The sequence below is a fragment of the Nannobrachium achirus genome (assembly GCF_963921795.1).
Source record: "Nannobrachium achirus genome assembly, chromosome: 7".
Lineage (NCBI taxonomy): Eukaryota > Metazoa > Chordata > Actinopteri > Myctophiformes > Myctophidae > Nannobrachium > Nannobrachium achirus.
In genome coordinates this window covers 33,080,060-33,106,535 of record NC_137816.1, presented here as the reverse complement: position 1 = coordinate 33,106,535, position 26,476 = coordinate 33,080,060, and the positions used below count along the sequence as shown (strand labels likewise).

The 26,476-nt window shown below is 44.9% G+C and overlaps 1 protein-coding gene across 2 annotated transcripts in view; it reads left to right on the top strand.

Moving 5' to 3' along the window:
* Positions 1-26,476, top strand: part of cd276 (CD276 molecule) — a 193,730-nt gene that overhangs the window by 38,194 nt on the left and 129,060 nt on the right. For both annotated transcript variants that reach the window (XM_080729260.1, XM_080729259.1), the window contains exons 3-4: positions 472-828; positions 8,981-9,277. In XM_080729260.1, the coding sequence (XP_080585386.1) occupies positions 472-828; positions 8,981-9,277 (654 nt within the window). The remainder of the gene's footprint in view (positions 1-471; positions 829-8,980; positions 9,278-26,476) is intronic.

Genomic DNA, 26,476 nt, shown 5'->3' with positions numbered 1-26,476 from the left:
GTCATAGCGTCGCTATTTTTGCTATTTTTGTTAACTGTTGTGTGAGTGTGACAAAGTATAAACTAGGGCTTAACTGCTTAAACCCCATACGTTGTTGAGTCCGTCAGGGTAATTTTTGCTCTACATTAAATATTTTTGCTGAAAATAGCCGAATGACAAGCTCACGTGTTGCAACGCGTTGTGAGCTTCTCGGTCTGCTATTTTCTGTGAATTTTAATCATTTAATTTGATATACACTTCAGGATTATACGATGAATCCAAAAAAAGTAATTGGGTATGGCAAGGTATGGCAGCTGCCATCCCTTGGCTACAGGGAAAAAAATAAATTCATCATGCCTGTTGCTAAGGTATCGCAACTTGACTGATGTCTTGCACGCTCGCGAACCAGTCATGTTGCCATACCTTAGCTTTTGCTGAACTGACGCCACTGATCACAGCAGTCCTAATTCTCTCTGCCTCCCACCCTTACAGCTGCCATGATGGACGTGCACGTCCCCGAGCTGCCAGTGGTGGCGCTGCACGGCGGGGACACCACCCTCAACTGCTCCTTCAGCCTGTCCGGCCCCGTCAACCTGACGGAGCTGAGCGTCTTCTGGCAGCTGACGGACACCAAGCGCAGCGTCTACGGCTACCGGGAGGGCCAGGACCAGCTGGCCGACCAGGCCGCCCGCTTCGCCAACCGCACCGGCCTGTTCCCGCCGCAGCTGGGCGCGGGCAACGCCTCGCTCCTCCTGCGCAGGGTGGAGGTGGCGGACGAGGGCAGCTACACCTGCTTCGTCAGCATGCTTCAGAACTACAGCAGTGCCTCCCTGCTGCTGCTGGTGGCAGGTACTGTATGAGTCCCCGACTGACCGACCGACGCCCGTATCGTTGCAGTCGTCGTCCAGAAAACTCTTATCTGCGTATTTTAACGTTTTGTGTTTTTTATTTTTCTTCGTAAATTAACGCCCTACTTGATCATACTACAGTGGCACACAAAAGCATCAAAAGTAGCAGATCCGTGAACTCGGAATGTGTCGCGAAACGACGAGTTTCAAGCTTTTAGATCTGCTACTTTTGCTATTTCTGAATTTGAATCCTGAAGTGTAACACGTTTTGCAAATATACGTTTCCACCTGACTGAGACGATGTCCAAAAAAACTTAACTTTTCAGAAAAAAAAAGAAAAAAAGAAATTCTCATTGTTTCAATATTCATAAAGTATAAGACAAATAATGGGTAATAATAATAAAAATAATAATACAATAATGTAAGTCTGCACACTGGATCATGCTCCAAACATTTTAAAATGTATTTTCTTCCACCATCGTACATGATGTTTCCAGCCCGGGTGGCTCTCTTCCTCTGAAAACCTGGGCTCAGAACGTCACGTCTGATGGTTGGAAGAAAATCCATTTAGAAACCTTTGTACATGATCCAGTGTATTTTTCTTCCCTTCACCTGTAACTTTAGAGTAGATGTGCATGCTTGTTCGCTTGTCAATATTCATGAAAAAAGAACTAAGAATTGTAGCAGGCATTGCAGATGTCTGCACAGTGGCCGTCTTGGAATTGGAAGGGCTTTTATTTCTGGGAGTTTGTTGTTCCAGATACAGTATGTGGTGAAAAAATAACACGCGCACGCGCGTGCGCACACATGCACGCACGCACGCACGCACGCACGCACGCACACACACACACACACACACACACACACACACACACACACACACACACACACACACACACACACACTACACACACAGTAGTTTAGTTACGATTCTAGGGGACATAAAGCAGAGATGACCCGAGCGGTCTGGATGGTTCATGATATCGCACCGGTATCAGAAATGTGTTTTGAAAGCTTTACATGCTTTATGAACAGTTTTATTCGTGAAACAAATGTGAACTGGAGTGACATCAATTTCACTCAGAGAATAATTTCCAAAAGAACGTAGTCAGCACAAACTGGAAGTAAAGTGGAAGGTGCAGAGGTGTCTGTATCGCGGCATAACCACGACCTCTTGTAGCTTATTGCTTTATTGTAAAAGCTTGAACATACACAGGAGGAAAAGGAGCACGCTCCTCTTACCTTTTTTATATTATGACAGTAATACATCTATGGAACAGTGCTTATAAGTGATTATTGTAAAAGATCCTATAGGTGTGTGTTATCACATAGTTTTGCACGGGACTCAGCCAATCAGAATCAAGGACTGTCTTACCATGGGGTCCCCAGCTAAATGTGTTAATACAGCATTACAATCATTTTAACCATTCTATCCATGTATATGACTATACTGTATGTTGGATATTTTCAAAATAGCAGGTATACAAGCTCACAGCATGTCACTTCATGCCACGCTGCGAGCTTGTACATAATTTAGAATATTTCTATGGAAAATCTTGAAAGTGTTTGTAAAAGTTTAACAATTCTAAGAGTTTTAACACAAATCTTCTCTTCTGGGGGTCCCTGGCATAAAACCTTTTCAGGTCCGCGGCCAAATATACAGGTATATCAATTTGGAGGTCCTTGGCACGAAAAGGTTTTTAGGACCAGAAGTAGAAACTACATGTAAAGTATAGAGTAACAAAGTCATGACGTCACTCGCTCATCCCCCGGTTCGCGGAAGTAATTTCTCTATGGAGAACAACATTGAGTCATCTTAAAATCGTCTCATATAAGCATTGTGATCCAGAAATGAACAAACGGTCTCCACGATATTGTCGGGAGTTGGCTCTGTATGGTTTATGATAGTCAGTCACTAATATTTGATACAGTCTGTTTCTGCCAAAAATGTAACTAATTCGACGACAGTAGCGTTTTCTCACCATCTGTTGATTAATCATATGAGTCAATCGCTGTGATCATTTGTTTATGTTTGGAACACAGTTCTTATATGACGCAATATGAAAAACTTCTATGGGAATTCAGAATAGTGGGGGGAAAAAACGGACACCAGGTAGGATGTGTAAATTACATCAAACTTTGGTGCTCTATAAGCACCTTGAAAATTGGAACTTGAGTAAATGTACTTTGTTGCTTTACCACTGGGGTGTGGAGGTTGGTGGTGGGAGAGATAGAGAGAGAAAGAGGCAAAGCAGGCGAACGAGGTGGCAAGAGAGCAGCAGCAGCGCGCCGGGTTTCTGCTAGATTATGGCCGGCGAGGGAGAAGTGGAAGTGTTTGACATGATTCCCATTAAATTGTTAATTATATTTAGGGAGCTTAGCATAGCGGCACGGCTTAAGATCCCACAGACTGCATCATCATCTGCTGCACATCCTGATGCTCTGCCTCCCCACACTCTAAACCCTGTGCTCCCCAGACACAATGCTACACCCGCCTGTTCCCAACCCGCCTCTGGAGCAGGGCCCACTTCTTTCATAGTATAACTGTTTAGACCAGGGGTCTTCAACAGGGGGTCCTCAAGAGTTACTACAGGGGGTCCGCCAAATCTTTGTGTGATCATGTTTGATCACTTGAACCCTAGCATCCCTATTCTTAGTGGAACATTAGCCAAAAAATAGCAGATCTACAAGCTCACAACGCCTCGCGCTGCGAGGCGTTGTGAGCTTGTAGATCGGCTGTTTTTTGGCACAGAGGTTTGGTGTAGAGGGAAAAGAAGAGCTGACTAGTAGGTATGGGGCTGTTAAGTATGACATCATTTTGTAGGCAGAGGAGAATTTCTGCCCCCAGTTTCCGTGAATCTTTTTACTATTTTTACTATTTACACATTTTTCTTCTCTTTGTTGTTGAAAGGAAAGTGTTAGAATTATAGTTTAGTCGTTATTTTTGTCTCGGATCTGTTGAAATAGCGAGGGACAGAAAATGCTCTGGGGGCAGAGTTCTGTCTCCTCTGCCTACAAAATGATGTCACGGCTTAAAAGCCCCATAGATAGTTCAAGTGGTTAAATGTATGAAAATACACGTTAATCCAACCTACACAGATGATAGTGCTGTCAAGTCGAAACGGTATAAGAAATAATCCATGTACATTTTTAATCTGAAAAACAATTCTATATGATATGTAGTGGCGGTCCCTGCTTCATCTCTCTCAGAGCTAAGGGGTCCTTGGCCTGAAAACGTTGAAGACCCCTGGTTTAGACTAGATGCCATTAGGTTCTTTGTTTACCGAGGATCCTATAGTTTCATGAGGCACTACACCAGAGGTTCTCAAACCTTTTTAAATGTCAAGGACCCATGTACAGTATTTGGCTGCGCACCCCAATCTGAAAATGTTATGTGCCACAGACCCCCAGGAGGAGAAGAAAATGAACGAATTATACGAGCGTGTACATCTGCTATTTTTAATAACCACCGTATAGCCTACATGGATAAATGGTTAACATTTTTTGTGATGCTATGTTAACTTCTTTTGCTGGAACCCCCCCAAGGACCCTGCACTACAGTCTCTCTGCATTCTATGTATGCGACACCAGAAGTAGATCGTCTGTCCTCGTTTCCCCCAAAATTTGTCACAAACCTGTGTAAAAATGCATTCTACTATAGGCTGCCACTAAAATGTGCAATGACCTACCAAAATACATTTAAACCATCTGGACTCAAACTTACCTAAAATAATTCCTGTCCTTAAAATACCAGATGCTGTTCAGGCTTTAGCATTGAAAGAGAGTAGAGCATTACCCTCGGACAGAAACCTTGTACGTCCATTTTTCAACTTTTTATTTCCGTGTCAATTAATGCCCTACTTCATGTCCTGTTATGCTACAGTAGCAAATATAGCAATTCTACAGCTATTCTGGGAATGTCTTTAAATTAAAGTGTTTAAGTGGGTTTTCATAAATGTTGAACCAAATAAATGTAGTAACAGGCCAAGGACCCCTTATTTGAGAGAGATGAAGCAGGGACCCCCACAACCATTTCATAGATTCTATATAGTTTCATCGTTTGACAGCACAATCATCAGTGTATTTTTGTGTTTTCAGATATTTAACCACTTGAACCGTCAATACTTAAAGTGGGCGTGACACGGCCAAAACAGCTAATTATGGCTATCAAATTAGCCAATTTTTTTAATGATGTCATGTACCCCCATGTTAAATTACCCAATCAAATTAATTTATTGTAGTTACTGTACTGAAAGTAGTACTTTCTGTACAGTAACGGCAATACATTAATTTGATTGGGCTAATATGGGGGGAGGGGCGGAGACTCGCGGAGTCGAGTATCCATATCATTATCTTTTGAAACTGCCCCAAAAAAAGCTGTCCGAGGTGTGTTTCCGACTTTCTAAACCAACTTTAAAACTATCAGTTCTATGGGTAAAAATGATATAGCATTCGCTATAAAATCAATGGTTAGACCGATAAAAAAGTACATGTCTTCTTCAAAAAAGGTGTCAAAAAAGGTGTACGAGGGTCAACACGCTTCTCCCCCTCTATGAGACTGTTTTGTCGGCCATACCCTGCTGTCTCTTACCCTAACCTGGAGCACCCGGGACACCGGAGCAAGCGTAGAACGAGGGAACAGCGATCTCCTCCTCCTCCTCCGCAGAGGAGGTCTGTGGCTCATACACTCTGTGTGTGTGTGTAGCCTGTGTGTGTGTGTGTGTGTGTGTGTACACACACAATAGCTCTCGCAAAGCCGCAGCCTGCAGCGTTAGCCGGGCTACACGCTAACAACAAGGCATCACGTTGTGCGCGGCACCGCACGACGGACGAAGTATACATTGCGAGGCACCGCACAACGGACGAAGTATACATTAGGCGGCACCGCACGACGGACGAAGTATACATTCACTACTAACTGATACTGCCCCGCCTACTTTTCAGACTGTTTGAAGAAACACCACGTGACTTACTGTATCATAATGTTAAATTTCGGCCGGTGTCACGCCCCCTTTAATAAAATTGACCTTTCACTCTGTACTTAGTCTGCTCTTTTTCCCCTCTACACCAAACATCTTTGCCTTTTTGGCTAAAGTTCTCAGAATATGGACGCTAGGGTTCAAGTGGTTAATATAAAAAAAAGAGAAAAAAGGTTTCTATCACACAAAGATTTGGAGGACCCCCTGTAGTGACTCTGAGGACCCCCTAGGGGTCCCGGACCCCCTGTTGAAGACCCCTGGACTAAATAATAACTACATTGGATCCATTGGAAGACCATTTGTCAATTTCCTGAAAAGTAAGGTTTCATTCCAGCCGGCAGAGATGAGATAGGGGAGGAGGTGAGAGGTCATCTCCCTGGAGCTGAACCTACCTGCATGGAAGTGGTGGAGAGAGGCTGCGTTATTCCCACAACCAATCACAGCACGGCAAACAAAGGGCGTTGGGCGAACGAGCTCGCACCGGATTAAATACGTTTGCCTGAGCTGCCTCTGACTTAATGTGGCACAGACTAACAGTGGTGGAAAGTTACTAAGTGTATTTACTCAAGTACTGTACTGTAAGTATAATTTAGTATAATTTTGAGGTACTTTTTTACTTTAATGTAAAATGTTCAACACTTTACACTTCTACTCCACTACATCTCAGAGGCGAAATATTTGTATTCCACTACAAATATTTGGCCACTTATAATTACTAGTTCTTTAGCAGATTAGGTGTTATTAACTCATTCTGTGCCAATGACGTCTCATGACGTTTTCTTTGCAAAGGCGTTCAGTGCCAATGACGTCTTTGACGTCTTTTGAGTTTTTTGTATAAAAAAAAAAAAAAAAAAAAATCACTTTTTTTTTTTTTTTTTAAAAGATGTCAAAATGACCTGGGATCAGAGAGATGCTTTTCTCTGTTTGTGTGTTGGCTCCCTCGTTTAGCTGATTGAGAAAATGTGTGTTCATTCTAGTGGATGGACACTTTTTTTCATTCAAACAGCTCTATCTCTGGAACCATTTGTCTGATTGACAAAATTCTTTTTGCCAGGGTTAGGTCTGTTTCTGTGGGGGAAAAAAATTATAAAAAAAAAAACAATTTTTTTGATTGCGCAATAAAGAAAAACATACAAAACCGTGGCACAGCTACCTTGGAGCCATTTTGGCATTTGGCACAGAAAGAGTTAATGCAAAACATGCATTAAGGCTAGGGCTCCACCAAAATGACGGCGTCGTGCCGGCGTCGGACGGTGTCAAAAAATGAACCGGGGCGAATTTGAGCATCCGACGCTGACGTTGACGTCGGTAGTGGAGCACCCTTCATTGATTTAAATGGGAGCGTTCCCAGCGTTGATGTTGACACGACGCTCGACGCGCCCGGTGGAGCCGGGGGGTAACCAATTATCTATGTGTACTCTACATACTCACAACGTGTCGCCTCATATATCCAAAACTGTTACTTTTCAGGATTCCAAAATAGCGAAAGTAGTAGATCTACCGGTACAAGCTCAAAACGCCTCGGGCCGTGTTTCAAGCTTGTCGATCTGCTACCTTTGATGCTTTTGTGTGAGGCTGTCGTATGATCAAGTAGGGCGTTAAATATGAAAAAACTAAAATATTGAGATAAGTGGATTCTGTCCAACAGCAACAATATACATTTTAGCATTCACTTCCCCCAGCTCTGTGTTTGACGGACAGGCAGATTTCCATTGAGGCTGGCCTTTCATTTTCTCCGAGCACAGCAGGAAAGGAAGTCTACGACGTCAACAGCGAACGCCGGCTAAAAATATCCTGTCTATCAATCTAATGCATAAAATGGATCCAATTTGTCACCGTTAGAGACATTGTTTTGCCTCTTCTCCCCAGCGAAAGAGGAGAGAATGTCTTTCATTAACACCCCCTAATGCACATCCATCTTCTGCAAATATCTCCACAGTGTTATTAAACATGGAAATATGGCACGGTACGGGAACAAAGATTAAAAGAGGAAATTACATTGAAGGACATCTAAAGAGTTTTAAAGACACGCTGTTGTTCTGAACCAACAGGGTCTTGTCTAGACCGCTGCTTCTCAAACTTTTTCAAGTCAAGGACCCCCAAATCGATATAAATAGTATTTGGCCGTGGACCCCCATCTGAAAATTATTCAAAAAATGTCTAAACATTTTCAATATTTGATTGATTGATTGATTTATATATTATTCAATATACAATTTCTTTTGAGCGGTGGTCACAACGCTCCTATACGTGGCCGTGTGTGGGTCTGTCTGTCTGTCTGTCTGTATGCGTGTCTGTCTGTATGGTGTATGTAGCCTGTATGTAGTACCTTTTGTGACCACACATGTTAAGGGAGGGGCGCTGTTGTTCAGGCCAGGCCAGGCCAGACACCCACCCACCCACACACACACACACACACACACACACACACACACACACACACACACACACACACAATATATATATATTTGTTTTGCTGTTGCGCAGCCTCCACGACCACCGCTCAGTTCACACGGGTGTGATTTTTCTTCAAAAATAGCAGATGTCTTTGGAAACTTTTGAATAAATAAAATAATTCTTATACTGGGAGGTTCCAGTCACAAAACATTTTGAGATGAGGGTCCGCGGCCAAATACATATCAATTTGGGGGTCCTTGACATGAGAAGGTTTGAGAAGCGCTGACCTACAGCAGTGGTTCTCAACCTGTGGGTCGGGACCCCAAGGGGGGTCCCCAAATGATTTTGGGGGGTCCCCAGATGATTAACTTAAAATTAATGTGCAACATTGTTTTCTCTCTCAACAGTAAACAAGCCAACATAAAGTTTAAGTGTATAGAGCGTATCTACACATTTCTAAAGTGACAATTTAAGGGCTTTTTAATACCTCTAAAATGACAACTTAAACATTGCATTGGCCAAATTGCCAAATATCAGAGGCTGAACTTGGGCGTGGATCTCTGTCTCTGTCTCTCTCTCTCTCTCTGTCTCTCTCTGTCTCTCTCTCTCTCTCTCTCTCTCTCTCTCTCTCTCTCTCATTCTCTCTCTCTCTTATTTTCACAATAGAACCGTGTAATAAAAAATGTAATGACTCGTCAGGGTGGGGGGTCCCCAGTTAAAATATGATTTGAGAAGGTTGAGAACCACTGACCTACAGTACCTGTCTTCCTTACACAGCCCCCTACACCAAGCCGGTGGTGACGCTGAACCCGGCATCGAACCTGCGTCCCGGCGACGAGGTGGCACTGACGTGCGTGTCCTACGGAGGCTTCCCCGAGGCGGACGTGCTGTGGCAGGACGGGGCGGGCCGCAACCTGACGGACAACGTCACCACCTCCCTGGTGGCCAATGAGGACGGCCTGTTCAGCGTCAACAGCGTGCTGACGGTGGCGCTGGAGCCCAACAGCACCTACAGCTGTCGACTGACCAATCCGCTGCTGGGGGAGGAGGGGCTAGCCTCTGTCACCATCTCAGGTAGGGTCGTGGATCTCTGTCTCTCTCTCTCTCTCTCTCTCTCTCTCTCTCTCTTTCATTTTCTTGTTTATGCCTGTAAAGCCCGTATCAGAGTCGGGTCCGCGGTGGATAGCCTTCCACCGCGGTCTAGTGCCGTGTAGTCTTTTTGAGCGTTAACGTTGTAGTTTTATGACTCAAAAAGACTACACGGCACTACACCGTGGTGGATAGCCTTCCACCGCGGACCCGACTCTGATACGGGCTTAAGGCGGCTTGATGTACAAGTTATCGGACTCTCCCTTTTTCCAGTGTTTCGCCCAGGTGGACGTGGTTTTGAGGTTAGGTTCAGGCATGGTTTCTGTGGTGTTAGGGTGAGACATACTAGTGTTTGTGAAGTTAAAGGTCAGGGTTTAGGTGCCATTAAAGCAGGGGTCTTCAACCTTTTTTTTGGCCAAGCACCCCTTAGCAGAAAGAAAGATGAAGCAGGGACCCCCTCTACATATTGTTAGTCCCCCCAGGAATCCGCGGAGAAAAAGTCTTGATTGGAGAACTGTAATATTCTTATGAAGTGTGTGAAATCACAGAGATCTACGAGCATAGTGCGTCATGCATTGTGTGTTTATTCAGACTGGTCTGGAACTGAACTACGGCAGGTTTACAGGGACAAAACAGCAGTGGCTACGGGAGCCGTAAAAGGCGAATCATTCACAATACATTACATCTCCCCTCTTCAGCAAAGTAAGCTCCTAGTGCAAAGAGTACAGTAGTGCAATTGTATCAAAGTAGAATATCAACACTGTTTTAACCGTAGCTTATGTTTACAAAACAAACAATGAAATAATTTCTTTAATATAATAATACGTGTAAACATTCTGCGTTCCCTGTCAATGTCCTGGTGTTCCACAACATAATTAAACAATGTCTGAATGAATGAATTACACACCGAAGCCACCATATTATAACTCGGAAGGAGAGGTCACTAGTACATCACTTCCATCAGGTGTCTTTACCACACCTGTCCCTGACTGTTGGTTGACTTCAGCATTTAACAGACTACAAGTTACAAATTCAGTCTCTCAGGGGGTTTTATAACTCTGCCCCGTCTGGTAGTATACAGTTCACCTGGCTGGCCTGGCGGGGCTTGCACAGACCTCGGCGACTCTCTGGGTGGCGAAGGATGCGGCTCTGGATAGGCTGGAGGTCGCATCGGCGTCGCTGGCACTGGATGTCGCGTCGGTGTCGCTGGCACTGGATGCTGTTCGGTCCAAGGCTCGCTGAACATCCCATGGCGTGGCCGGTTGGCAGCTGGAGTGCTGATGCGAAGCTGTTGACGGTTGCGGCGGAACTGCCGGTCTCCACTCTCCACCATATAAGATCTTGGAGCGCTGTGAGGTTGAAGTATGACCCCAGGGGTCCATCTGCGGTGTCCAGGATACGGTGCCATCCGGACTTCATCTCCAGGCTGTAGGGCAGCGCGAGGGTTAGCTGCTCTCTTGAGGTCGTAGTAGAATTTCTGTGTGTCCTTAGTCTTGTCAAGCAAGCACTTGACTTTTAGGGAGTCATAGGCTGTAGGTGCGAGTAGCGCACGAGCAGCTGGCAGCTTGTTGCGAGGCCTTCTGCCCATGAGCAGTTGAGCTGGTGACAGGTCCACTGACTCCAGTGGAGTGGTTCTGTAATCTAGCAATGCAAGGTGCTTGTCTGGTGCTTTACTCCAAAGTCTCTTGACTGTTTGCACTGCACGCTCCGCTTCACCATTGGAGTGTGGCGTGTGTGGTGACGATGTTTTGTGCAGTATGCCATAACTCTTGCAGAACTCTTTGAATTCTTCTGATGAGTACTGGGGACCCCCATCTGTCCGCAGAATGGAAGGAATTCCGTGCCTTGAGAATTGGGCCTTCAGAACCTCTATTGTAGTTCTGCTGCGCTGATCTTTCAGCTCCTCTGCTTCAATGTACTTCGAGTAATAATCCACTAATAGTACATAATGTTTGCCTTCAAACTCGAACAGGTCTGAGGCCACCTCTTCGAACGGTAGCTCTGGTGTTTCTGTCGGCTTGAGCGGCTCTCTGGGAAGCCTGTTTTGGATGTCAGCACACTTGCAGCAGTTTCTGATCATATTCTCAATTTCAGCACTCATACCTGGCCAGTACAGCACTTCACGAGCTCGCTGCTTGCACTTTACTATACCTAGATGAGACTGATGTATGAGCTTCAACATGTCTGCCCGCATGGTGGGAGGCACCAGAATGCGCAGGCCCTTGTACACTATGCCATCAGACACAGCTAGCTGGCTTCTTGAGTCCCAGTATGGTTGGACAGGAGTGGGCACTTCTCTTCGGTTGTCTGGCCAGCCTACATGAATTGTCTGCTGGAGAAGACTTAGCTCCTCTTCTGAGCGCTCTTGAAGTTCTGTGTATTTTTGCTCACTCACTGACACAAAGTTGAGCATGGAGACACACTCTAGGCTACCTGCTTCTGGAGTGCAGTCCTGCAGCTGCGCTCTGGACAAGGTGTCAGGCAGCTCCATGTCTTTTCCTCTTCTGTACTTGACTGTGATGTCATACCACTGTAGTCGCAGGCGCATTCTCTGGATGCGCATAGGAGTAGATAGCAGCGGCTTCCTGTAGATATCCTCGAGTGGCTTGTGGTCATTGTATATTGTGACGTGTTTCCCAAATATGTAATGGTGAAACTTAATGCAGGCATGAACAATGGATAGCATTTCCTTCTCAATTTGCGCATAGCGCGTTTCTGCATCGGTCAGCGATCTGGACGAGAAGGCGACAGGCTGATTGTCTTGCAGTAATACTGCTCCCAGTCCCATGCTGCTGGCGTCACTGTATATCTCCACAGGCTTGGCTACATCATAGTACTTAAGCACCGGAGGGTGCGTGCACAGCTGCTTGAGCTCGTCAAAGGCTTGTTGCTGTGCTGGCTGCCATCTGAACTCAACGTCGCTCTTTAAAAGCTGTCGCAGTGGGGAGTCCACCTCACTTAGGTTCGGAATGAACTTTGATAGGTATGTTACGAAACCTAGGAAACGGCGGACACCGTCCTTGTCTGTCGGTGGTGGCATGCACCTCACTGCTTCGGTTTTCGCAGGGTCCGGCTTCAAACCCTCAGCTGTAATTAGGTGACCCACATATGGCACTGTGGACTGACGAATGTGGCACTTGTCAAAGTTAAGCATCAGATTGTAGCTTGTAGCTCTCTCGACCACTTTGCGGAGTATCGTGTCATGTTCTTGCATAGTGGGTGCTGCTATCAGAATGTCATCCATGACACCTGTGGCTCCATTAATTCCTTCCAGCATCTGGTCCATGATGCGCTGGAATATTTCAGGTGCACATTTGATCCCGAAGGGAAGTCTCAGCCATCTGAACCTCCCTATTGGAGTGTTAAAGGTTGTGAGAAAGGATGAAGCTTCATCCAGCTCTATCTGGAGGAACCCAGATTTAGCATCCAGGACTGAGAATACTTTTGCACCTGGTATGGTAGAAATCACTTCTTCTATGGTGCGCATTGGGTGATGTTCCCTTTTGATGACTTTGTTCAGGTCACTTGGATCTATACAGATTCTTATCTTGTCCTTGCGTGTGACCACTACCATAGAACTGACCCAGTCTGTGGGCTGGTCCACCTTTGTGATGTGACCATCTCTCGCCATCTCAGCCAGTTTATCAATTATCTTCTCTCTCAGTGCTGCCGGTTGCCGACGCACTGGATGCACAACACCTTTCGCGTCTGGATCAATCTTAATTGTGTACTTGCCTGGCAAAGTCCCTGTAGTGCGTGTCAGCTCTGGAAAATCACTCAGGCCTACGGGTACATTTGGTTTCAGTGTGGTGTCATTAACAGTGCTCACCTTGTTAATTTGAACACCATCCTGCAGAGAGCCCAGTCGAATAATCAGGCCCAAAGCCTCCGCTGTAGCACCACTGAGCACATTCTCTTGAGTAATGTCCATTATCTCCAGCTCTGCTTTGGTTTCACGGTCCTTATATCCGAGTGGAAGATCAACTGCAGCAACTGGTCTCAGCTTATGGTTTGAATAGGAGCGCAGTATTCTGTTGGAGCGTTTTAGCTCTCCCTGGTGCTGTAGTAGCTGATAACTGTCCACAGTCAGTGTGTTGCACTTTGCACCGGTATCAATTCTAAACTGCACCTCCTGAGACAGAACACGGATGCTCACCACCCACTTGTCATCTGCCACTATGGCTACTGGAGTATCCTCCTGAGTCATGTTTATGTCCAGTATTTCCTCATCTGGTGGGCCCTCTTCGGCTGACTCCACACTCACTGAGCTCATGCCCCTGCTGCGACACACTGCTGCCCAGTGGTTTTGTTTGTGACAGTATGAACATGTGGAGCCCTGTGCTGGACATCTGCCTTGATTCCACATGTGCTGGGGGTGTTTTCCACATTTTGAGCATTTAGTTTGATTTCCTGCAGCCTGGCTCTGCTGAACAGGTTTTGACTGTGCATAGTTCTGTGGCCTTTTATTGTATACTGTGGACCTTGCTCTTGAGGACACTGTTGACACGTGTGAATCTTCCTCTCTGACAATCATCATTTGCTTTTGTGACATTTCAAATTGCTGGGGAATCTCTATAGCTTTGGCCAGTGTCAGTGCCTCACCTTGATCCAACAGCCTTTCCTGGACACGTTTCTCTCTCACCCCTGCTATTATTGCATCAATTAGCATGTCATCTCGTTCTGCATACTCACAGTCCATCAGCAGCAGCTTCAAATCCTTCACAAAGTGATCGAAGCCCTCTGTAGCACCTTGTTTCCTTTGCTTGAAACGATGCCTTGCTATCCTTTTATTTTTCCTTGGCCGTATGTAGTTGGCAAACTTATCCAAAACTTTTACTGGATCGTCTTTCTCACCGTCGGCCCAGTTTAACGTCCTGTAGATCTCTCTGCCTTGTTCCCCGATCCACGTTCCTAGCCAGCCCGCACGTTGTTTACCTTCCAGCTCAGAGAGGGGACCGGCGAAAACGAAATCAACGTGGCTGCGGAACCTCTCAAACTCTTGATATAAATCAGCGGCGTCCCAGTCGATCTTGGGGTGCTCAAACGCTGTAGAAGCCATGGTTGCGTGGTTTGTTCTTGACGCGATTCTGACACCATGTAATATTCTTATGAAGTGTGTGAAATCACAGAGATCTACGAGCATAGTGCGTCATGCATTGTGTGTTTATTCAGACTGGTCTGGAACTGAACTACGGCAGGTTTACAGGGACAAAACAGCAGTGGCTACGGGAGCCGTAAAAGGCGAATCATTCACAATACATTACAGAACAATACTGATTCCGCGGACATTAAAAAACAACCTAAAATGACCAGTTATCAAGCAAAAAATGGTATAGTTCTAATAATCAAGTAAAACCCTTCATGAAATAGCTACAATTAATTGTAATTAGTGGTTAGAATAATCGAATATTCGATTAATCATTTTTGAGAATAAAAATCTAATATTAAATATATTCTTTTTTTTAATTGTTATTGTTTTTAATAATTACTTTCTGTTGCAAAGACTATATTGTCATCCAAACCATGCCCATATTAACCACATTTTAAAGGATAGCCTACCTATTACCTAGTATGGGTGTAATATTTATTTATTCTCTTCTGCATTAGCATTGTTATTGCCAGGACCTTAGAGGCATAGAGAGGAACTATAGTTTAGGACACAGTTTCTGTCAGGAATGTGGGACCATCCAGCATCAGTGCTAGCAGGAGGGAAGCTAAGCTATTCCCCCAGGCTCTGTATGAGGTGGCCACTGGCCAGACCATGTACAAATAGTTTTATAATAGTAGTAATAACTACTCCCGCCGCTCTGCTGCCAATCGCGACTGTTATTCCGTGGACGCCAGAAAAGTCTGCGAATGGCCGAGAAATCCGCAGGTGGTCGCGAAGCTTGTAGATCTGCTATTTTTGGCTGAAGTTCTCCTCAGAGTATAGGGATGAGCGTTCAATTGTTCATTTAAAATAATTATCCTATCACACAAGGATTTGGTGGCCCCCCTGTAGTAACACTGAGGACCCCCTAGGAAGACCCCTGCACTAAAGAGTCTGTCCTTGAACCCACTATACAACCCTTGATGCTGACTGCCAAGCAGGGAGGCATTGTGTACCTTTTTTATAGTCTTTGGTATGACCCGGCCATTGGACACTAACCACAAGGCCACTGAGTTGGTTCTATCTGTCGTACCGGTATACTATTGTGTATTTGTTGCTGCATAGTGGCAGTGCAGGATACTGTGTGGAGTATGACTACTACATTCCCTGTGAAGACAACTAGGCAAATCTTAAATATTTCTCTGAGTTGTTGACTATTCTCTTGCAAGTTGTCGTCACCTCACGACTCACGGTGCAGAATGCATTGCAGTTGAAGTTCGGTGAAGTTCGGTGGACATTTTTGAAGCTCAGGAATAGCTACATGTGCGCACCCCTTTGCACCGTAAGCGAGGCACCTATGGAGTGCATGTGTACGTGTGTGTCTGAGTGTGCGTGAGCATGATTGTGCGCGGTGCCGCCAAGTGTGTGTGTGCATGTCTGTTTAAGTGGCACATGTGTGACTGCCGCGCTGTGCCGCCCTGTTGTAATCAGTAGCAGGTTTGTGTTGCAATCAGTGGCAGGTGTTCATGCTACCTGGAGAAATACATACATACTGGTACAGTCAAGGGTGTCACAAGGGGGGAGGGGGTGGGGGGGCAAGGTGGAGGGGACTTAATTATTTTATACTTTAGCTATTGAAAAATGGCAGATATACAAGCTCACAGTCCCACAGTGAATCCTTGTACCCAGGGCCCAGAATTTGGGGCGACACCCCTGGGTACAGTACATACATACATACATACATACATACATACATACATACATACATACATACCGGTACATACATACATACATATACATACATATACATACATACATACATATACATACATACATACATACATACATACATACATACATACATACATACATACATACACATACATACATACATACATACATACTTTACATACATACATACATACATACATACATACATACATACATACATACTTTACATACATACATACATACACTGTCCAATCCAAGACAAATTTCCACTTTCTATGCTAGTCTATTCTGTGCTATCCTGACTTGAACCAGTAAACGTTATGACACCTCCCCATATATATATATATTCTCACTATTTATCAGCCTGCTCCCTCACTGATCCCTGTAACTGGTTAGCTGTGCTGTTTTTGAAGGAAGCCTTCTAAAATGGTTAGAAAAGCCCCCACCCATCACCCCATCACCTCATCCCCCACCACCACCACCTCCCACACAGCCTGCCCGCCCGCCCGCCTGCCAATCGCTCCATCCAGTTTCCAGACAGCCCAGTCATTTCCCAGCCCAGTGGAGCAGCACTCTCTGACCTCTGTCTCGACCTCCTCCCTCCCTCAACCCTGACGGAGTTCTACTAGTTCCAGCTCCAGCCCACAGAGCAGGGCCGTGGGCCTGGGGCCAGTGGGGGGGCAGGGGCCGAGTGGGGGGCAGGGTCCGAGGGGGGGCCAGGGGCCACCCCTGCTTTTTTTATGAAGCATTTCACACAGCGCTGCTCCCATTAGAGGCCAGGCAGCCTTGGTCGTGCCAGGAGCAACAGCGCTGTCCGCGCTGCACTTAACATTATGTACAGCACAGAGGTGACCAGGGGGGCATGGGGAGGGGGTTGGGGGGGTCGCGGTGTGAGGGCGTGGCAAAGCAGTGGTGGAAAGTATATATTTACTCAAGTTGTACTTGAGTACAATTTTGATTGACTACATCCTGGTTTGCAGCAGCAGCCTCCGAGAAGCGATACAAGTGGGAATTTATAATTTAGGCATTTAAGCAGAAGCTCTTATCCAGAATTACTTGCAATGAACAAGATCGTAAGTGGCACACACCAAACCTGTAAATGTCACACACACAGCAGATAATATCACAAAAAGCTCCATCAATAATGAAGCTGCAGTAAACTGTACTGTGACCTGCACCTATTCGAATGGCCTACACTATGCAGAGCAACAAACACAAAGTCACAGTGCCATCACGGTGCACAATCAAACATGTATGCATAAAGGTGTACAAACTGTACAATATACCCCAATATACTAAAGACTGCACTGCAGAACACAACAAACACACATTCACAGTGGTTGTACAGTGTCCCGCCCCGATGTTAGGCAAAAGAATATGAGCAAAGAGTATGCACGAGTACGCACATTCACAGTGGACATGTCATTTCCCATCTCCTTTGTACATATTAGTGTTTATATTTGTTGATGACATGTGTTATGTTGTATTACTATTTCCCAGGTCTTTTTTGTGTTTGGGGGCCATGAGTGTGGGATGCTGTAGTTTAGACAGTGTTGGGCCAGCCGGCCAGGTGTCACAGAGAAGGAAGGGAGTAACAGACATCCTGTGTTTAGCTGATCTGTGTGTGTGTGTGTGTGTGTGTGTGTGTGTGTGTGTGTGTGTGTGTGTGTGTGTGTGTGTGTGTGTGTGTGTGTGTGTGTGTGTGTGTGTTTGTGCGTGTGCGTGTGCGTGTGTGCGCGCGCGTGCGCGTGTGTGTGTGTGAGGAGGTGTAGGGTGGATCATATCCTCAGGTCAAGTGGAAATCTTGTATGTATGTCCAAAATATATCTTGTTCAGGAATTGGAAAAAAGAACATGTGTTCCAATGGATCCAACATAATTATTATTTAGTCACAAAATCTTTATAATAGTTTCCATTGGTTGAGTATTCATGAAACCCACAGACAGACTTAACATCTTTCACTTGTTTCTAGAGTTCCTAAAATAGTGAAAATACCAGATTTACAAGCTCACAGCGTTGTCCGGCTATTTTGGCGACTTTTGTGTGACACAGTTAATGTTAATTTACATAAAAAAAACATACAAATGTGAAACATGAAGACACAAGGTTCCCGCCTGACTGCGATGCTATCCTGATCGGTAGGGCGGGGGTTGCCGTGTCCTTGATTGCCTTGTAGGTCATCACCAGTGCTTTGAATTGGATGTGCACAGCAGCAGCAGGATCCTGCCCACAGGCAGCTGTTTAGAGAGCAGGCGTTCCATCTCGCTCCATGTTTTATTACCGCATAGCATTTTCAGATAGTTGATGAATAGCCGCTTGAGTCGCATCGGGGAAATAATCCCGCACTGAGCTAATTTAGCAACGCCTGAGAACTGATGGTTATGCTTATTGGAACCTAATTAGACATTTCATTATTTCACATTTATTTCTGCGGAGCTGAACTGTTTCTCTGACTGAGAAGAAGAAGAAATTTGATAGAAATTATATAAATAAATAAATATATATATATAACACACACACACACGCACGCACGCGCACGCACGCACGCACGCACGCACGCACGCACGCACGCACGCACACACACACACACACACACACGCACACACACACACACACACACACACACCTAACATAAAACTATAGGGCTGCAATCAGCTTTCTTTCTTTTTCTTTTTTTAATTGTTAATTAATTTTCGTGATACTTGTTTGAAGTCATCGCCCAGCCCTATGTGATGAAAAGACACCATCAGAATGAACGTATGAAGTATTTGACAGTATACACGCACTTAAATGATGCATGCAAGTACGTGTGCAGGCTATATAAGCAACTTGTCGTTTTGATCTTTAATTAGCAGTATTTACAACTCCTGTGTGTGAAGTGGCATGGCAGTGTTGAACAGCTTATTAGAAGGAATGGACAGGGATTTAACATTGTTCATCTAGTTTCTCAAACTTTTCATGTCAAGGACCCCGAAATTGTTATGTATTTGGCCGCAGACCCTCAGGAGTTTATGTTAGAGACCCCCAGAAGAGAAAATAAATCAAAATTATGCAAATCTTTTCCAAACAGTTTCAATATTATTAATGGATGATTGTGATGCTACGTTAACTACTTTTACTGGGGACCCCCTGGAAAGTGGGGTCCCCGGACCCCACTTTGAGAACCAATGATCTAGTTGATTTATACCTGAATAGCCCAATGAAATAAACTCAACGGCACAGCTTTCTTCACACTGAGAGTGATTTTCTAGTTCCAGAGAAGCATCTGGCTGGTTTGTGCATTGTAATGATGAGGTCTGTGCGTGGCCTCAGACGGACACCCTTATGATGGAAATCCTGACATTTCAACTTCTCACCGGCTGGAGGAGACGGGCAGTAGAAAGATCACACTCCATATCAGAGCTGCGTGAATTGCCTTTTGATTTTTTTTTTTAAATCTCTGTTAGTCAAAGTGTCAGCCAGAGCATCACCCCCTCCCTCCGCCATCACACAAATCTTTTGTTCTCTGCAGCGAGACCATTTTCGGGGCCTGCCGCGCAAAGAAACTTTCTCATGGCGAGAGGTGATTCCTGCTCAGTGCAGTGGAAATAAAGGAATCACCCATGCTCTGAAAGCACCCAGCTAATAATAGAAAGAGCCAAAAGAATGAAAGTGAATGAGACATCTTCTGTGCCCCCATGCAGCCAAAAGGAAAGCCGGAGGCCTGGAGAAATAGAGGAAAGACTACGAGATTTAGTGGGGAAAAGAGGATGAAAGGATTGATAAAGCAGGAATAGTCCTTCATTGAGATTGGAGTGGTAGTGAACGGTGGTAGATAGTAACTATAGCATTAGTAACTGAGTTAAAGGAGCACTTCACCCATTTTTAAGCTTATCCTCATGTACAGTAATCGATGGGAGATTCCAAACTATTATAAACTACAGTCTTTCTCTTTCTGGAAAGTTAGCACACTTAGAGATATACTATTTTATATATAGTTGTTAAAAACGTAACAAGCACATAGTGCTGCTTTAATTAAAAAGATCCAAAACACACTATAAAAATACTATAACAAGTAAAATACCTGCATTGAAAGTTTTACATGAGTCAATGTACAGTAAGTAATTGTTATCAAAATATACTTTAAAGTATCAGTTTTTAAGTTCTCAGAAATAGCCGAAAGCCAAAAGCGAGTGAAAGAGATATTATGTTGCTATAATAGGCTAATGTCCAAATGCTGCAAATTACAGGCAACCCCCTGCTTACTACAAAACAGTTTTCACCACTGCTCTTTGAGCAGTGGTGCTCTCTGAGCTGCTGGGATGACTCAGTTCTTCCGCTAACAACCACATCAGGAAGGCAAAACCTTGCACTACAAATGCCCCCCCCCCCGCCCGCACCGCCCCGCCCCACCCCTCCACTCCTCATCCGCTGGAGTAGTGGCTGAGAGCGAGTGGACAGATACATTACGGATATGACAGGCGCTTTAAGTGTGGGTCAGAGAGCTGTCTCCATGTGCTGACAGAGAGCCGCACTCACTGCCGCAACCACGCACGCACACACGCCAGCACGACGGTAAGCCTATTGAAATTAAACACAGCTGACAAAATTAATAAGGTGAGTGGAGTGAGTTTATTTCCTGGTGGACGGTTTATCTGTAATGTGCTGCACAGGTTTGCAGGAAGAGAGAGAGAGATAGACAGGCGTGGCTAAATGGGTTCCTATAGCAGGAAGGTGCTAATGCAACCTGAAGGAAAAAATGAGTCATCGCCATATTCTGTCCGTCTGTCCGTCCGTCCATCCACACTGGTCACATGAGGACATGAACATTAATCACGGATATATCATTGTCATAGGCTCTCACCAATGGTCATGAAGTGTGTGTCATGACTGAAAGAATAAGGTTGCCGATACAAGTGAAATGAAATGAAGTTCAGTCACTCGAGAGAGACTTGGAGTATACAGCCGCTGCTCCTTCACTTGGAAAGGAGCCAGCTTAGGTGTTTCGGGCATCTAGTACGGATGCCTCCTGAGCGTCTCCCTATCTAGGTCCTCGCTACACCCGACTCCGGATAACCCCCCGGCTCCACCGGGCGCGTCGAGCGTCGCGTCAACGTCAACGCTGGGAACGCTCCCGTTTTAATCAATGAAGGGTGCTCCACTGCCGACGGCGACGTCAACGTCGGACGCTCCGGTGACGGCGTCCAAACTCGAAAATCGCCCCGGATCAATTTTTTGACGGCGTCCACAACGTCCAGTCATGTATAAAATATGAATAAATGCTTTGTATATTTAAATGTAGGCTATATACGTGCGTTTCTGCTGTTGGCTATCCATTCACAAGGGTGACTAGATGTCCCAAAAATCCTAGCATATTTTTTTATGTAAATTATGTAGGTCTATAAATACAACAGGCTATAATCATGACAAAACAAAGTGGTCAGTGGTGCATTGCTGCTCTCTGCTGTGAACATACTGTAGTGTGCTCTATACGTTCACACATTCAGGTCACAAATAGTTTTATTCCTGTTTGAAAGTGATTTTCATGTTGTTTTGGAAATGGGCTATATTGGCCATAGAATGAATACCTCACAGTCACAGCCGCTGCGCTGCGGTGCGGTGGAGCCGGTCGGACGTCAAAGTGACAGCGTCAATGACGCCGTCAAGACGCAGAGCAACGCGACGCCGCCAGTGGAGCCCTGGGGTTAGCAGTTGAAGATGGGTGGATGACAGGGAATTAACTTTCCAGATTCTCTCTCATTATGGTTATTCATGAGGTATAACCCCTCCCTAATTGCCCAGGTACACCTGATCCCGATTTGCCCTCAAAGGTCTTATTAGAACCCATGTCTTTTTAGATCCATGTGATTGGTTATATTTATCTCAGGCACCATATTTATTTGTGACTTGTAATGTGTTCTGCATACCCTGAAGAAGGCAGTTGGCTGCCGAAACGCTGGTTTTCCTTTTGCTCTGCATCCTAAAATAAATATTGGGACTTTAGCTACTGTGTGCGGACGCTTTTTTGTCTTTTTAAGACTACCATTGTGAAGATAAATGGATGTCATTGGCTGGGTTACAACTGTGCTAGTACTGTACTGTATGCTGAGGACGAAATGAATGGGACGGTATAATGGTGATGCTGCTCATCATGCCAATAAAGCCCCATTGAATGACATTTTTAATTGAAATTGAGTAAATGTTTTAAATTCAAGTTGTCCCTATAGGGTGGGACTCCTGTGCTTTGGGGGACACAGCCACACTAGGTCCGTACTTAACCTCCGTTTCACGGCCTTTTAATCAATTACTGCTCTCCAGAGCTATCAGAGAGACGGAGCAACCTATCCCAAGAAGCAGCTAAATATCTCTGTTCCTCCTAATTGAAAAGACATTACTTGCTAGACAATGCTCTTTGTGTATAGTCAGCCCATTGATTTGGACTTGGTTCGACTTGCCAGAACAAAGCAATTTACAGAGGTTGCAAACATCCTTTGTGGGGATGGTAATTCCTCGGTCTAATCTAATGCGAGGGTTTAAGCATCAAATAAATGGATATGAATAATTAAAAGACTAGCCTGTTTGAAGGTATGCCTAACCCACTTGTCAGCAGCTGTTCTCTGGCCCCGTTGACTCTGAAAGGCTGCAACCAATATGGTTTCATATTGTACAGCCAAGACTGGATGCCAGGCCTCTCCAAGCCAATACCTCTTACACAGCGCTGGAAGAAGTACAATTTGAATAAAATCTATTACAATTAAAAGGCCTCTACTCAACATTTGACTTGACTAAATGTACAAAAGTAGTAGCATCAAATTGAACTTAAAGGAGCAAAAAGTAAAAGTACTCATTATGCAGAATGACCATTTCAGAATTGCACAGTTTTGACGATTTACCACTTGAGACCTATTTTTTTTTCTTTTTTTTTTTTACTTCTTGTTACTTTCCAGAAGAGGAAGCCAATCCATTTTACAGGATTTTTTTTTCTATGAGCTTGTGTGAGACCTAATTTATATTTAGTAGCATGCCGGTGTTACGTGTCGAAAATAACAAGATATTTAAGCTCACAATGCATCGCAGCGTGACGCGCTGTGAGCTTATACATCTGCTTTTGTCAACGTGCGACGTGGCTCCATAACTGAAGCATAACTCAGGCTGTTACACCGCAGGAGCAGGAGGAGGCCCCTCGGCCCCTGTGACCAGAGAGTCCTAGCCACTGGACTCCTAATCAAAATGAGTTCCATCAATGACAAAAGAGGGCTTTTGCTCTTTTTACTGCAGTCATAAATACACCGTCCTGAAAAGGGGGAAGTGAGAAAGGACATAAAGAGACAGATTCCCTCCAGGCTTTGAGGACAGACATAAAGATGTCAGGGGGTGCTAGATGTGAAGAGAGGCCGCTATACAGACAGGGAGGGGAGGGGAGACAGACAACATCACTGCCCTGTCATGATGCCTGCATGGGGGCCCAGGATACAGACACTAGACCAGACAGGGTTCATCTGAGGAGATGAAGAACACGGGGACAAGGCACATATTGTGCACTTACTGGATGGAAGCCAACAATTTACAATTTAAGTATTTAGCAGGCGCTCTTAATCCAGAGCGATTTACAATAAGCAAGGCAAACAATAGGAATGCATAGCATAGCAGTTGTAATCTTGGACCAGTAAGACTCCCTAATTGGGAGATAAGCGACCGCCAGGTCGCATGTATGTTGTCTGCAAAAAGCAACCTCATGGTGGCGCTAGAAGAGGGGCATGTGAGAAATGAGGAGCGGAGGTTGTGGTTTGCCAGCCAAGGAGTGTGTGTGTGCAAAGTTTGGCATGGATAGGGGCAGCGGTGCCGGAGAGAAGAGTAGGGGCAAAAGTGTGACGTGACGGACAGGCGACTGACTGACAGACAGCCGGTGGAGGTTTTCATAGTAACTTGCAAATGTACAATAAGCAAGGCAAACAATAGGAATGCATAGCAGTAGTCATCTAGGATATTAGTTAAACCAAGAACCCATCATCAGTCTAAAGTTTGGAATGATGACATCCATGAATATCCAAAAATAAATAATCTGTACATTGTACACATACAAATAGGCTATAGGATGCCAGGTCCACTGTACAAAATGAACCTGGCATCTGTCTATACATAACATGCTATCCACACATTTTAACCTTTACATAAGCCTGCAAGGTCATCAAGGCTAGGGGAAGTGCTGCGGCTACGGGCTAAGGTGGAGTCTGAAGAAGTGAGTCGTCAGATTACGGCAACAATGCAAAAATCATTCTATAAATTGTCTGTGAGTGAGCGAGCCAGCCAGCCAGCCAGCCAGCCAGCCAGCCAGCCAGCCAGCCAGCAAGCAAGCAAGCAGCAGCATATCTCGAGTATACCGGATTGGACAACTCCAAACTCGTGTGTGTATCGCACACACACCGGAGTGGGAAGTCAGTAGGCTCAGCAGATCTTTAAAAAATATTGATTGCGACTCTAGGTCATAAGTTCACTATGAAATCCGGCACATCCGTGTATCTCTGAAGGTCACGCCTGACATTATGGTTCCCCTGACACATCACTGTGACATCACAGGTGATATCACAGGTGACATCACCTATATAAAAGTCCATATATGGGTATTCCCCAGAATCCCTTTTATGCCCATATATGAAGATCCCTGATGTCATCGATGTACATCAGATGACCAAGACATAGCCCATATCTCTGTGGCTGGTTCAGATAGGGATCTCCATGTATGGGCATAAAAGGGATTGTATGTTGTGATGTCATGGGAACCACTCTAACAGAATTCCTTTTATGCCCATATATAGAGATCCCTGATGCCATCAATATTAAGCCCATGTCTAACAGGACTTTGTATGGGAATGCCCATATATGGAGGAAGACAGCCCATATCTGTGTGGCTGGTTCAGACAGGGATCTCCATGTATGGGCATAAAGGGATGTACCATAATGTGGATCTCCATATATGGGTACCATGCGTCTCCATATATGGGTAACTAGTCCGATATACATCACTGGCCAGATGGCCAAGAATTGGCGCAATCTCACCCTTTAGGGCGAGGTTGCATGTCGCCCTGAGGCATCTTACTAGTATATATTGATGTCATCAATATGACGTCTGATGTCATAGACCGGCCTAGACTCCATATTTGGTTATGCCTGACACAGGACACCATGTGGCCAAGCAAGGTACACAGACAGACATTACATTGGGTACTGCATAACCGAGTGGGACATGCATTCCCAACTCGCTTACTTGAAAAAAAGGGGAGATGACATGCACATCCAACCCTAGTTGGGCAGGTGCTGAGCAAACGAGTAGATACTAAACAAAACACTCGTACACTGAAGGCTCGCATGCGAAAAAGTGCTATATTGCACCAAATAAATGTTGTGACGTTTCAAGCAACACTGCTCTTCTTGAGATTGAAGAAGACTAATACTAGACTACTAATTGTACAGACGTACGTATGCAAGGGGCTGAATATAGATCCCCCCCACACTCACACACACACACACACACACACACACACACACACACACACACACACACACACACACACACACACACACACACACACACACACACACACACACACACACAAACACAATGATGCGATGCAAACAGATAATAAGACACTAAAACATTCATTTACAGTCCAGGTTCTCTGTGATTCTCCAGTCCACTGATCTATCTTTTAACTGTAGGCACCGGAGATATTTTGACTTAGAAGAACCATTGGGGTTAAAAAAAACAAACCTTTAATGCCAAAAGAAAGTCAGGATGGCAGAGTGCAAAAGTGGAATAAAAGGAAAATAAATCCTTGGCACAAAAGCAGAGGAGCTCATTTGATCTGTGTGATTGTAGCGTTCTAAAAGAGCAATGCAGCGAGGAGGGAACTGGCCAGGCCTTAATCCTTCTCTCAAGCCAAACAATCCCTCAGAGCTGCAGACCGTTAAAGGCTGATTTATACTTAGTAGCGCGTGTGGTGTCGCATGCCGGAAATAGCTGATCTATAAGCTCACAACACGCCGAGCTGCGGCGCAATGTGAGCTTATAGATCTGCTATTTCCACCGTGCGACATGGCTCGTATCTATAACTCAGGCTTAAGCACTGAGAGCATGACAAATATGCTTGGGCCATAATGCAAGAATAAGATCCCACCCATACCCAGAGTGGTGGAAGTACTCAGTGTTTTGTAATAGTAATCTAAATCAGAAAAGTAACTAGCGTTTTCATATGATTGTAATGGAGTAAAAAGTACAGTATTTGCCTTTGAGATATATTGGAATAGAAGTATATAGTATTGAACAATCACACCCAGTGTGAAGTGAGCAGTGCCTTTGGTGGCCACTAGTTATATTGCTCAGTGTG